Source organism: Macrotis lagotis, chromosome 1 (genome assembly GCF_037893015.1).
Source record: "Macrotis lagotis isolate mMagLag1 chromosome 1, bilby.v1.9.chrom.fasta, whole genome shotgun sequence".
Classification (NCBI taxonomy): domain Eukaryota; kingdom Metazoa; phylum Chordata; class Mammalia; order Peramelemorphia; family Peramelidae; genus Macrotis; species Macrotis lagotis.
Window position 1 is genome coordinate 578792624 of NC_133658.1, and position 15169 is coordinate 578807792.

Here is a 15169-nt window from a genome sequence, read left to right on the forward strand (position 1 = left end):
TATATTATATTAAATTGCCAATTTTCAAATTTTAATCATTTTAATGAACATTGAGATTTAACTTTTCAGAGGCTTATGTCATCTGCTTAATTACATTATAAATTTTTCAAGCAAGAATATTTATATCTAATATCATGCTCCATATGAATTAATGTACAGTAATAGATGGAGAAGGTACTGATTGATACATTAGCCTAACGGGACTCATTTATTTATCCACTTGGCATTATGTCATTCCCTTGCTTATAAGTTTTACCCTCAGGATAAAGTCTAAACTCTCCCCATTATGGGATTTTAAATGCTTCACAAACTGACTCCATCCTGTTGGTCCAAACCCAACTATCAATATTGGCAACCTGAAACTTTTGCCTCAACCCACAAACCCCTATTTTTAAAATCACTGACCCTGAAACAGAACATAGATAGTCCTGTTGTCATGCTATTTCTGAGACCTCAGTCCTGTTTCCAAGTGCTATATCTTTAGCCTGGAATGCTCCCCCTGCTACAGTCAAATGTTGCCTCCTCAACCCAACCTTCCCGAATCATGCTATCCTACATTAAAGTATTAAAGAAACCACGCCTCTAAGTCAGAAAGACCTAGCTTCAGATCTCTTCTTTGAAAAATACAGGCCGGGTCACTCTGGCCAAGTCACTTACCTCTCAAACAATGCATTACAAAGTGTTAACCTGCATTGATACAGGGAGTTGGCTTGTCTGGGAGTCCCCTATACTAATGAAATTACAAGTCTGATCCCTATTCCTATGCTTTGAATCCAATCCCATCATATGCTTCCAGAAGATACTTCATATGTAGTTCTTTAGGATCTCTGCACAACTAAACATGTGAAAGATGTGAAGTAAGTACCTTGTAAAATGATGGGACATTTTTTTAAATTGGGGGAGGAAAAAATAAATGCTTATTAGTTGGGAAAAAAAGAAAATTACATTAAAAATGAATTGAAAGGGTGGCTAGGTGGCGTAGTGGATAAAGCACCAGCCTTGGAGTCAGGAGTACTTGGGTTCAAATCCGGTCTCAGACACTTAATAATTACCTAGCTGTGTGGCCTTGGGCAAGCCACTTAACCCTGTTTGCCTTGCAAAAAAAACCTAAAAAAAATGAATTGAGTGTGAAGTTGGTCAAGCACTGACTCCCAGTTCTGGAGACATTTCTTTAAGATTCAAGGTTGTAAAAAAGGTGCTAATTTGCATTCAGAAAATAAGTTTCTTCCAAAGTACCTTCTAGAACATGGGTATCTAACATTTTAGCTCTTTTGAGTTGTATACCTAACTAAAAAGATGTCAAGAGATTCACAGAGAATTTAATATTTATTTATGACTACAGTATAACCCATATAGCCAATGAGTCTAATAATAAAATATAATAGGGCAGTTAGGTGGCACAGGGGATAGAGCACTGGCCCTGGAGTCAAGAGGAACTAAGTTCAAATCTGGCCTCTTGTGTGACCTTGGACAAATCACTTAAACCCATTTACTTGCCAAATATATATATATATACTACATGAATGGGGTATCTAAAGTTCGACACATTTCCTTTAGGACAATGAAATTCCAATTCAGGTGAGTGCTCCCCCCAACTTCATTTAATGGAATTCATTAAGAAGATATGATAAGAAGCACTGATTTTACTGGTCCAAACAGGGACTTATCCTAGCTTACAAGGACCAAGGTCTTCTGCCCAGACCCATTCCTAGCCTGGATAACCAAGCAAGAGATTCAATGTAAGGCATGATGAGATCAAGTTGAGCACACTGTTTATAAGCTTACATTGATGAACACAAAGGTCTACAGTCTAATTCAATGCATTTGTCAGGTCTATTCCTTTAGGAAGTTAAAGGTTTTCTGCTTATCTAATTCACATCCAGCCAGGGTCTCAACCTATTTGTTCTTTCTGATGGGATGAATTCCCTAGCTGAAGTAACCTTTAAAGAAGACAGGTCCTGGAGGGTACTAGGTGGCGCAGTGGATAGAACACCGGCCCTGGAGTCAGGAGTACCTGAGTTCAAATCCAACTTCAGACACTTAATAATTACCTAGCTGTGTGGCCTTGGGCAAGCCACTTAACCCTCTTGCCTTGCCAAAAAAAAAGACAGTTCCTATCTTAACATTTCAACCTTTAGAAATATCCCCCCCCCCTCCACTATTCTTCTTTCACACAAAACCCTACCATGAGGCAAAAAGTCCAATCTTTTGGTTGGAAGAGCTGCTGCACGATCTAATGGCTAGGTGAGAAAGGACTGGATCTGTGATTTCATTAAGTGAGAAAATTCCCTCCAACCAGACAGGTCCACAATCTGTAGCCTTGAAGATTTGAGGAAAGCCCTGAAAAGTCAAATGACTTGCCCAGGTTCCCCCAGCATGAACTTAAATCCTCATCTTGATGGTTCCAAGGTAAGCTTTGTCCACTACCCACACTGCTTTACAGGTTTCATTTATTGAAATCATTGGAACCATTTACAGCTTCCTTATCTTTTAGAGATTATGATAGTTTATGTAAATATAATGGGCCTGAGTCTTGGAGCTACTAAATGAAAATGAGAGGTGGCTTTTGGCAGTTCAACCCAGACCAGTCACACATAATACAGCCCTTTATAGAGGCAACTTTTCTCTGTTAAGTTGAAGACTCCCCTTCCCCTACCCCTTCAGATGGCCAAGCCAACTGACTGGACTCTATCACCACTAGAATAAAATATTCCTATTACCGTTTTATATGTTGGGACAAATTCTATAAGTCTTCATTGGATCCGTTCTGAACATGGCCTTCCTTTTTGTCTCTGTCCCTAGTTGTGTTATGATGGTAAAAGGCAGGAGTACAGTACAATCATCTGTTCTGCTGCAGTCCACTTCTCTCCACCAGTTCTAGATCAGACCTCAAGAGACCTGACCCAAGCTCCTACCTCCATCCAAGGGAAGTTAATCCAATTAATTTTTCATGGACAAAGTTACTCTGTATGAAAAAGGCTGAATGAGTCAATCCTCACCTCAGTCCTACATAGTCCAAGACTACCCAGACATTGCCAGAATAGCAGGGATGGGGCATTGAAAGCATCTCATCAACTTCCCTCAAGTATATATCCCATCTCCCACATTCCATCCCTGGGAACAGCATTTATATCTAAAGCAGAAAAGGTATGTCAAAGTCACAATTCCTGTAATGATTTAGACTGAAGCTCCCATTCTGAGTCCCCTTCCCCTCACCTGTCTCATACCTCTAGAATGTAAACTTCCTGAAGGCAAGAATTGCTTCACTTTGGCATTTGTATTTCTAATGCTAAGAACCAAGTAGATACTTGATGCTTGTTGACTGATTGGGATACCTAGGCCTAAGTGGGACCTGTAGTTCATGATCCCTTCTCTCCTGACCTGCAAAGAAGAAGTTTCCTCAAGGCAAGACCTTGGAAACAAGTTCACAGCTGGATCCAAATGCCCAGGTGCTCACACACACACATTACATACACAGATACACAGTAATCTATTAGTCTATTTTTATTTGCTGCTGCAAATTTACACATATGTATCCTTAGTAATATAGCATGCCTACATAATGGGCACAAAGTATACATTATTGTGAGCAATTATATTCTCCAAGTAGAACATAATCTCCTTGAAAGTAGGGACTGTTTTCTCTTTTTCATCATTCCCTCCTGCCTGGAGCTATGACTGACATATAACAGGATGCTCCATAAATAAACTCTACTGACTCAATGCTTTGTAAGTCACTGATGTAGGTCTCCTAATATTCCCCTGCCTATGAACAGACTTGGCCCCAGAGACTAGGATGGGAATGAATCTTCAAGTGGGGGTTAAGTGGCCCCAGCTGTGAGGTTAGATGATGCAGGGGCAGGAAGCCAAGCACTTCAAATACAGCCTCATCACAGCCGGTGTCCCAACCCAGGCTCGCTCTGCTCTGCTCAAGCCAGTGAATCATACTCAAAGTTCACTTTTATTGACCATTGGGTTAGGAATGCCTTGGATCCAGATTTTTGGGGGAAGTCTTCGAAAACAGTCAATTTCCTTTTTCTGGTAGATTCTAAAGTCAGTCTGATGAAGCAAAATCTCTTTGGGTGAAACATTTCCCTTCTCCATGATGAAATACAGTCTCCTGAGCTTCTTGTGTCAAAAGGACTTTGTAACAAGTTTGAACCAGATCAAGATTCTACTTTGCCTTTATATTAAATTCAATTCAAGTGATCGGTTAAGCTGTCTTCTGAGTCAGAAAGACTCACTTCAAGTTCTATTTCTGATATATATACGGTTTGTCCCTAGGCAAGTTATTTAATATCTCAGGGTTCCAAGGCAGCTGTTTAAGCTGCAGAACAGCTGTGCTTTAGCATTGGTGGAGGGAATTTTCTCACTGGGACTTACCTATAATAATAAAATCACATATATGGACCATAACAGTGTGGCAAGCACTGATAGGAGAGACTTGCAAAGGCAAAAATGAAGCAGTTTTATATGCTGACATGAACAGACAAAATACTTTATACAAAATAAATACAAAATCATCTTGGTGATCCTGGGAGGAGGGAGAGGATAAAGACAATTTAGCAATGGGGTGATGGAAAAAGGCCTCCTGTAGTAGGTGGCATTTGAGTTCAGCCTCTAAGGATGTTAGGGATTCTAACAAGACAAGGTCAGTCAGTGGATAGCTAAGTGACACAAGTAAATAGAACATCAGGTCTGGAGTCAAGAAAATTCATCTTCCTGAGTTTAAATGTAGCCTCAGATACTTACTAGCTGTGTGACCTTGAGCAAGTCATTTAACCCTCTTTTCTTCATCTGTAAAAAAAAAAACAAGCTGAAAAAGGAAATAGCAAACCACTGTTATCTTTGCCAAGAAAATCCCAAATGAGGTCACATAGAGTTGGACATGTCTGAAACAACTGAACAACAACAATTCAAAGTCAAACAGTGAATGACTTTTCAATCTGTCTTTTTTTTCTTTTAGGGAAAAGATTTATCTAAAACCAACTGGTTACATAATGTTAGTCATTTAGCAATTATGAGCAAAGTTCATCACAAAACTCTCTCACTATGCTATCATTACCCCTAAATCTGGTGGACAAGGACTCAAGGATCATGACATTATTTGGCAATGATGCCATAATTAGAGCATCTGTACAGTTCTTTTAGCTTTTCCAAACCACCTTTTCACATATAATTCCTCATTTCATTCTCATAATCCATGAGTTTAGTGGAGCAGATTCCCATTTTACAGATGAAGAAACTTGGGTCAACTAAGGTAAAGTGTCTGAGAAATTAATGACAGAACCTGGAACCCTGCCCAGATCTCTTGTTTGCTTAATCAGTAATTGTTCCACTAGACTATGCTGCTTGAAACACTTGAATTAAAGCATCCAATTGACTGATCTCTCCTCTTTCCCAAAATCATCAAAATCAAGCACAGAATCATGGCCATAGAAGAGATGACCAAGGAGTTAAGGATCCTCCTTCTTTCTGGATCCTTAAGAATGGGAAAAATTCTTAACCGTCAGACCAAGGCACAAGAGCCTGGTTCAGTCAGTAGCATAGACAAAGTTGTTAAGAATCTGAGTCCATCCCTGAGCTATGAGTCCCATTCTGCCAGCACAAGACTAGAGATCTGCTGGGGTAATGCAACATCATAGATTGCAGCATTATAGACAAGAAGTCCTCATCCCAGGACAATAAGCAAGTGGGGAAGATACATGAGGAAATCTGGAGAATACAAATTAAAGGAAGACAATAAAAAGACTACTAGGGAGGAGGACAGAGCAAGATGGTGGCAGGAGAAGAGCCTCTCCTAGGTGCTCTCTCCAAAATGTTTCAAAAATCTTAGAATTATGACTCTAGCTAAATTTTTGAGAGATAGAACCCACAGAGGGATCCAGTGAAGCAATTCTCCAGCCCAAGATAACCTGGAAAATAGTGGAAAAATCCTTTTCCACAGGGTTAGAGGGGCAGCCCACCAGAGTGAAGAAACTTCAGCCTCCTGGGAATAACCCCAGAGCACCTGGAAGCCTCTGCTCTCAGCAGCAGAAGCAATTTCCAAACCTGCAACCTGGGGGGAGCACTGGGAACAATTTGGAAGGTCAGAGACCTCTGCCAGAGCAGGGTGGGTTGTAGCAGTTAGCAAGCCCAGATCCAGGAAACAGGAGCAGGAGCCAACAAGCAGGAGCCTCCAGGCAACTATGCCCTGAATGCTCAGTCCACCAAAGGTAGGGGAGTAAAGAGAAACATTCAAGGTCTGTCCTCTGGCCCTAGATCAGGACTCTGGGGCCCTGACCACATTCAGATCCTGGTCACAGTTCTATGGGGAGGCCTAGACTGTGACCAGAATCTGAATCGACTGCCCAGCAAAACTGAACATCCCTCTTCCAGGGGAAAAGATGGACTTTTTTTTTAGTTTTAGTTTTTTGCAAGGCAACGGGGTTAAGTGGCTTGCCCAAGGCCACACAACTAGGTAATTATTAAGTGTCTGAGGCTGGATTTGAACCCAGGTACTCCTGACTCCAGGGCCGGAGCTCTATCCACAGAGCCACCTAGCCACCCCCCAAAAAATGGACTTGCAATGAAACAGAGGAATTTCAAATGTTCCTGTTGAAACAACCAGAGCTGAACAGAAAGTCTGACCTTCAAATACAGGACTCAGGTGGAGCATAGAGAGTGGAGGAAAAGGGTAAATGATGAGGGACTTAATGATGATGAACTGCATGTATTTCTGCATAGAATAATGATGCTGATAATGCTCATATGAATCTCCTCATTTGGTAGAGCAAGTAGAAGGAACTTTTATAGATGAAGTACAGGAGAGAGCTGAATTTGAAGATATATAAGATATTGTAAAAATAGAGTCATTGGCTAAAAGAGAAATGTACTGGGAATAAGAGAAAGGAGAGGCAGAATAGGCTAAGATACTTCATATAAAAGACTTTTTTTTGCAATGAGCTTTTGCAATAATATGGAAGGGGAGAAGGCAAGGGAGAATGAGGGAACCTTAACTCTTATCTGAAATGGCTCAGAGAGGAGACAGTATACACACTCAATAGAGTATAGACATCTGGAGTAAGGAGGAGAGAAGGGGAACAGGGGAAGAAGGGGGATGTGAGTGATGGAGAAGAGGGTAGGTCATGGGAGAGAATAATCAGATATAAGGCACTATCTTTTTTACTTTTTGCAAGGTGCTGGGATTGGGTGGCCTGTCCAGGACCACGGGGCTGGGTGCTTGCTGAGTCTCTGGGGTGGTATGTGGGCTTAAGGGCCTATTGGCCCCCAGGCTGGTGCTTTGTCCGCTGAGCACTTGGCTGCCCTACAGCACATTTTGGAAGAGGAACGGGATGATGGGAGAGATAGAATATAGTATATGGTAGTGGGGAGGAATGATGGAGAGAATTACAGTCAGCTGCAGCAACTGTGGAAAAGTTTGGAGGTGGCTTCTGTGACAGACTTATGATAAAGAATGTGATCCAACTGAGACAGAGATGATGGTATCAGAACACAGACTGAAACACATTTTTTCTCTTTCTTTTACTTTATTTCTCATGAGGTTCTATATTTTCGTGGGGGAGGGGGTACTATGTTTGCTCGTAAACAAGAATATTTTAGCAATGTATAAAGAAATGTAGAGTTTGAATAGAGACCAAAGACTATTACCTTTAGGATATGATTTCTCTCTCATCACATTCAACCTGGATCAAAGTATACCATGGAAACAATGTAAAGACAAGGACTGCCTTCTGTGGGGGGGGGGGGGGGGGGGGAGCAAGATTGGGGGAAAGGTTGTGGAATTCAGAATAAATAAAAAGAAAAAAAGACTACTAGGGCATCTAGCCAGTCAATTTTTCTTGAAAGCAACCAGTGTTCCCTCTTTAACTATCTTCCTATGAAAAAGTTTGCAGGGAATATCACATTCAATTCATCAAAAGTAAAAAACATTCTTTAAACTTCTCCAGTAGCTGTCTTTCTTATTCAATACTCACCCCTTCCAAGTCATTTATTCATGCTTATTTTCTAATCAACCACTTTTCCAAACCAGACACCTAAATGAAGAACTGTTAAAAAAAAAACAAAAAAAACAAAAAGGGGCAGCTGGTGTTGCAGTGGATAGAGAGCCCTGGAGTCAGGAGGACCTAAATTCAAATCCGATCTCATTCACTTAATCAGTACCTAGATGTATGACCTTGGGCAAATCACTTAATCCTCTCATGTCAAAAAAAAAACCATATAAAAAAACTCAGTGTCATCCAACAAAGATAGATTAAAAACTCTACAAGTCTCTCCATTTCCCTGGACTCATCTATATAATGAAAGGATTGCACTAGATAATCTAACATCCCTTCTAACCCTGATATTCTATGATCCAAAACTCCTGTAACTTTTGACACTCTTCTTTCCTGTAATGACCCCAGCTCTACTTCCTCAAAGTAGATACAACCTTGAAGATACAACGTTCTGTGAAGTATTTTGTAACCATAATGTATAACATAGAAGCTGTAATTGCTCATGTTTATGGCACATTAGAGAAAAGGAACCTAAAGTACAAAGAGGTTTATCCATGTTCACACTATCCTACTTTCAGAGTTCAGAATCTAGTTTTGCTGGTTCAGATACTTTGTATTGCTAAAAGGTTCTTTATTAGAATGTCCCCTTTATTTTTCTTCCCAACCATTCTCTAATCGTGTCATTGATTAGGTCAATAACTTTGCAAACTGCTTATGATTATTATAATTATTAGAAGCAGCTGGGTGCCGTAAACTGCTGAAAGTGGGATCAGGAAAAGTTAGATTCACTCAAGACACTTGCCTCACTTTCCCCTGTAAGATGGGGATGATAATAACACCTACCTTCTAAGATGGTTGTGAGGATCAAATAAGTTTTTTGTAAAGCCTTTAGCAGAGTGCCTGCATATGGTAGCTACTTAATAAATTCTTATTCTCTACTCCTTATCCTTATAAGAAGACTCCTTTATCACTCTAAATGTCCTTGAATCCCTTTATTATTCTTTCCATTAAAATACATGAACAGGGATTATTATGCTCACCTGATAGATTAAAATTCTAAGTCACAGTGCTTAAATTTTCCTTAGTTAAAAAAGCAAAAACATCTAAATCAAGCAACTGGATTTGTATTCTTTAAGTGGTCAGACAAAATTACTACTATGTAATATTTGTAGTTGAGTACAGACTCCTTTCAAGAGATGTGAGACTATAAAAGACACTGAACACTTAATTAAGAGATTATCCTCAACAAATATTTGATACAAAGCAGCTTCTCTTTCCCAGGGGAATGAAGAGAATTTTGTGATGACAAATAAAGTAATATGGGGGGGGGAAGAGTTCAGAAGGACAACACGAGGAAGCAAACAGCATGTTTTTGCAAGTTGTAAACAAAAGAAGTTAATGGTTTCTTGTAGAATCATTTTTCATTCTTGTTTGGTATTTGAATGTTTGTTCTTGTGACTAGCAGTATGTTTAGAAGAATTAGAATAAAATGGTAAGGCAAGAGAAAGGAAAATGTCATTTAGTTGTTTATTACTGGAGAAACTTACCTTCCCTTCAAACTTGGCTGTGCTACCCTCAGGAACACAGAGGTTCTTGGGGGACAGGATGAAGGTGGGGGCCTCATTCAGGGAAGAAGAACTGAATCCTGAAGATCGAGCATTAAGAGAACCTTTGGAAACATGGGTTGAAGCAACTAGTTTCATGTCTGCCATGGTCTTAACTGTAAAAAAGAACAACAAAAAAAGTCAGATATATGAACACATACCTTTTCCAGCCCTGAGATATGTCTCAGCTCTCACTGGCACACTCAACAATGGCACCAGAGCACTCTTCCTCAGCACTGTAAATGTGAGGAACTTCAAGTATTGATTATCCTGATCTTGTTCCAACTGATACCAGCAACACACCTTGAAACTCACACCCAACAAAGAAAAGGAGCCATGGTCCTTCAGATACACAGGTTCACTCACTACAGTTTTCCTGTTGCCACCAGAGCAGCCCATGGTCTCCACAAAAGCCAAGACAATTTTCTACCTCTTCCTTTGCTCTCTTCCTCTAAGAAAGAGGTTCCCTCGAGTATGGTGAAAAAGAATCTATACACTTTTCAAAGCATTCATGACATATGCAATCAGGCTGTAACTATTTACTGAACTATCATAAGGAGGTAGAATCACAGTCTAAGCACTTGAGATACTCCAATGAATCGACAGGTATTTAGGAGCCTACAAGGTGCCAAATGGCACTAGTAATTGGTGGTGCTAATAATAAAAAATGAAAAAGTGTCTATTCTCAAGGAGTTTACATTCTAATGGAAGACATAAAGATAGAAAAATGGCATATAATGTTAAAATAGTAGTATATTATAACCTATATTAAATTTCTCCCTGGGAAGGAAAAGAGGGAGGGGAAAAAAGTGGAATGTAGAATCTTACAAAAAATGAATGTTGAAAACTATCTTTGTATTTAATTGAAAAAAATTCATTTTTTAAAAAATAAATGCATACAGCAAGAAATGTAAAATGAACAAATACATTAGAGATAATTTGGGAGTGATAGCCCTTGTCAAGGAAAGTTTTTGAGCTTCATGTGAATGAAAGACAGACTTAATCAGAGGTAAGGAGGAAGTCCCTTACAGGCATATGGGCCAGCCAGTGCAAAGGCAGAATTGGAATTTGGAGTAAGATAAAAATTTGTTTCTCAGCTCCTGGGAATTGTCAAAGGCTTTTTCAGCATCTCTTGACATAATAATTTGATTTCTGATAGTTTAATTAACTAAATCAATACAAAATCTAACAGTTTTCCTAATATTGAACCAGCCCTGCATTCCTGGGATAAATCCTGCTTGGTCATAGTGTATTATACTAGTGATAACTTGTTACAATTGCTGTAATCTGAGACACTAATACATTGTTGGTGGAGCTGTGAACTCATCCAGTTTGGTCTTAACTGGAAAGCAATTTGGTATTATGCCCAAAGGGCAATAAAAATAAACATACTTTTTGATCCAGCAATACCACTGGGTCTATACTCTGAAGAGATCGATTAAAAGGGTAAAAACATCACTTCTACAAAAATATTCATAGCAACTCTGTTTGTGGGGGCAAAGAATTGGGAATTGAGTGAATGTCCATCGATTAAGGAATGGCTGAACAAATTGTGGTATATGCATGCTATGGAACACTGTTGTTCTATTAGAAACCAAGAGAGATGGGAATTCAGAGAAGCCCAGAAGGATTTGCATGAACTGATGCTTAGTGAGATGAGCGAAACCAGAACATTGTACACCATAACAGTAACATGGGGTTAATGATCAACCTTTTTTTTTCTGATGATCAATCTTAATGGACTTACACATTTCATCAGTGCAACAATCAGGGACAATTTTAGGGAATCTGTGAAGAGAATACCATCTGTATTCAAAGAAAGAATTGTGGTCAGGGCAGCTAGATGGCACAATGGATAGAGCTCTGGCTCTGGAGTCAGGAGTACCTGAGTTTAAATCAAAGATAGTTTTCAACATTCATTTTTTGTAAGATTCTACATTCTACTTTTTTTAATAATTACCTAGCTGTGTGGCCTTGGGCAAGCCACTTAACCCCATTTGCCTTGCAAAAAAAAAAACAACTAAAAAAACTAAAGAAAGAATTGTGGAGTTTAAACAAAGACCAAAGACTATTCCCTTTAATTAAAAAAAAAGTTATCTTATTATGTAATTTTGCTACCTCTTATATCTTATTTTTTCCTTAAGGGATATGATTTCTCTCTCAACACATTCAGTTTTGATCAATGTATAGCATGGAAGCAATATAAAGACTATCAGACTGCTTTCTGTAGGGGTGGGGGAGGGAAGTGAGACTGGGGGGGGAAATTATAAAATTAAAAAAATCAATAAAAAAAGTAGACATGAGGATGAAAGAAAATTTATAGCATAAATATGTATATGCATGTGGATGAATGTTGAAAAACTTTCATAACTTGTAATTGTAAAAATAAAATATCAATTAAAAAATTATTGAGAAGAGTGGCATAGTTTTACATGTTTTTGCAAATCTCTTTAATGTTTGGTCTAATAGAAGACAGCTAGATTCTCCTATATACTTCTGCATTCAATCTGTTTCAAAATGTCACTTTGGTTGAAAGTGTATGAGAAAATTCTATCTCACACAATTATATAGTCTGAAAAGGGAGGGATATTTTCACAGAAAAATAATGCCTTAGTATTTTACTATGAAAATAATTTTGATGTTGCAGACCCCTAAATGAGTCTTGATGACCTCCAGGGATCTGTGGAATAATTGTGAGAATGGCAATCCTAGTCTAAAAAAAGGATGAATTCTGAAAGTCAGAGACCAGGGTTGAGGGGTTAAGGCTTCCTGAAGGAGATTCAATTCATAAGATTATGGGATTATAGTGTTTTCAATTAGCATTTATTAACCTCTTAAATATTTGCATGACTTTGTGCTAGTACTGGGGATGTTAAAAAAACACACCTAAAAACCAGTCCTTCCCCTCAAAAAGCTTGCGGTAATGCAACATGTATACAAATAAAGGAACATGATCCAGATCACACAAAGGATCAGAGAGTTAGAACTGGAAAGGACTTTAGAAGCATCTGTTACAATGTTCCTCTCCTTATTGATGAGGACACTAAAACCCATCAAGGTTAAGTAAATCTTTAAGGTCACACAAGTAGTAAGTAACAGAAGGAGAAGTTGAATCTCTATACTCTGACCCCAAAGAGAGCTGACTACTAAGAGGATCAGGAAAAGCTTTCTATAGAAATAGCAGCTGATGCCTTCGAAGATTGGAAAGGATTCTAAGAAGCAGATGTACATTACAGGCAGGTGGCTACCTATAAAATGACTTGGTCACTGCATTGATAGGTGTCCCTATATCTTTCAGTCATTTGTCCTTACAATGTTATTTTATGAATTGTCCTTTTGGTTCCTTCTTCACTCTGCTGTTAGTTCATAAAAGCATAGAAGAACCCCTTTCCCTCCCCCTCAAGAAAAGGCAGGAGATGGAATGCCAAGTTTGGGGAAGACCCAGAATAAGTCATTTGGTTGGAACATAGAATGAGTGAAAAGGGATATTGCAAAATAAATCTAGAAGAGTAACTCTGTATGGAGGAAAGGAAAAAAAGGTTTGTTGAAATAGGGGAATTGGAAAAAGAGCAAGAGAGAGAACATTTCAGGTGTGATGGCGGTCATAACTTGGAGCAAATATGAGAATGGGTCTGGGTCAAGCTTCAGCAATAAGCACATGTGTGTGTCTTTGAAAATGACTGGGGCCAGGCCTTCCCTATGCATGCTTCATGGGAAGTCTACTGTTACACAAATTTAGAGAATAATATATAAAGGTAACATGGGATCATACAAGTTAATATGGATGATGGAAACCTTGGCTGGTCCTTCAGGACTGTGTTGGCAAGTAATGGTTGTTAGAACACTATGTTTTTGTATTTTCATATTTTAAAATGAAATATCTACAACTAATGATATAAGCTATGAATTTATAAACCTACCATATGGATAGTGTGGCTGAATCACTACTAGGTGGTAAGTCTGCAAATCAAACATATGTCACCAAGGGAATGAGATATATTCTCATAATCTTAATGGAAAAACCTCTAAAAAGATAATAGCTATCAAAGGGAATAATTAATTATACCAGTTCTAAGAGAATGGAAAGCTCAAGATATGTTAGTAAGGATGCAACCCTCTTATCAATGGATCACACATGTCTTTAGGACTTACTGTGAGCTGGACTCTGTGCTAAACTCTAGAGATACAAAGGAAATAAAAACAAAAACTAAAAACAACAGTCCCTGCTCTAGAGACGCTTACACTGTATTGGGGAAAAAAATGCATAAAGACAAAATGCAGGCCTCTGGTGTGAATTTAGCAATTCCTTTACCTATATTTTCTCTTAAAAATAAAATTTTGCTAAATTAAGAGCCATCATGGTTACACATAGTTACAAATTGCATGTATATATGATATCTGTATAGAGTGCAAAAAGATGTAGATGTCTATATATGTGGGGCTGCTATGTTATTTAAAGAAATGTAATACCTAAGTACTTTAATGTCTTAAGTTTAGTTTAGTTTAACCTTTTTTCTGTAAATTGATTTATTTTTAATTTATGGAATAAAACAAGTATTTCCATGACATAATTTAATAAAAAGATGACTGTACATGAAACTGCAAGTCTATTATATACAGCTTGCTATTCATTTTAAATATATAATAAAGTTATCATGTAAATTTCTCTTTTTTTCTCACTCTCTCTTACCCCAAGATAGCTATTATTCGACACAAACAGGTGTGTGTATGTATAGTATATATACACCTACATCTGTATATAGATACACAGTTATATATAGATATATCTATGTATTCATGTACATACATATATAGCTATGTATGTATGTATATATATATAGTAAAATTATTCTATACATGCTTCAATTTATCTGTTCTTTTAGTGTTTTTCTTTCATGTCTTTTATAGTTAATTTGGATATGATAGTCATCTGACCTATTCGTTCAGAGACATTCTTAAGACAGTATTGCTGTTTTGCCATACAATGTACTCTAAGTTCTGCTGATTTCACCCTTCACCATTTCGTGCAAGCCTTTCCATGTCTTTTCTAAGATCATGAGCTCATCATTTCTGTTTTATTTTTATTTTATTTTTTCCAAATACACATAAAGACTATATTCGGTATTCATTTTCTGTAAGATTTTTGAGTTCCACCTTTTTTCTATCTCCTTCCCTTACTATGACGAGTAATCTAATTTAGATTATACATGTGATGATGATGATTATCCTTTGTTCTCAAAGAAGACCATGACATCAGGGAAGTAATACTATGACAAACACATAATTGAATTTGAGCAAGGCAGGGTGCTGTGCTAAGTCACTAGTCCCATTTTCTCTTCCAGAGACATCTGAGTTCAGAGGCCAGATATCAATCAGGATGACTGGAGATGATTCTGAATGTGAAGCAATCAGGGTTAAGTGACTTGACCAAAGTCACACCACTAGCGTCTGAGGTCAAATTTGAACTTATATCCTGACTTCAGGGCTGGTGCTCTACCATTGTATAATCATGCTAAACATAGTTCTGTATTAGCCAAATTGTGAAAGAAGAATCAAAACAAAAGGAAA

The 15169-nt window shown here is 38.2% G+C and overlaps 1 protein-coding gene across 4 annotated transcripts in view; it reads right to left on the reverse strand.

The window, feature by feature from the left end:
- MYLK (myosin light chain kinase) overlaps nucleotides 1–15169 on the reverse strand; it is a 410235-nt gene that overhangs the window by 303414 nt on the left and 91652 nt on the right. For all 4 annotated transcript variants that reach the window (XM_074214675.1, XM_074214673.1, XM_074214672.1 and 1 more), the window contains exon 2: nucleotides 9545–9717. In XM_074214675.1, the coding sequence (XP_074070776.1) occupies nucleotides 9545–9709 (165 nt within the window). In that variant the 5' untranslated portion in view covers nucleotides 9710–9717. The remainder of the gene's footprint in view (nucleotides 1–9544; nucleotides 9718–15169) is intronic.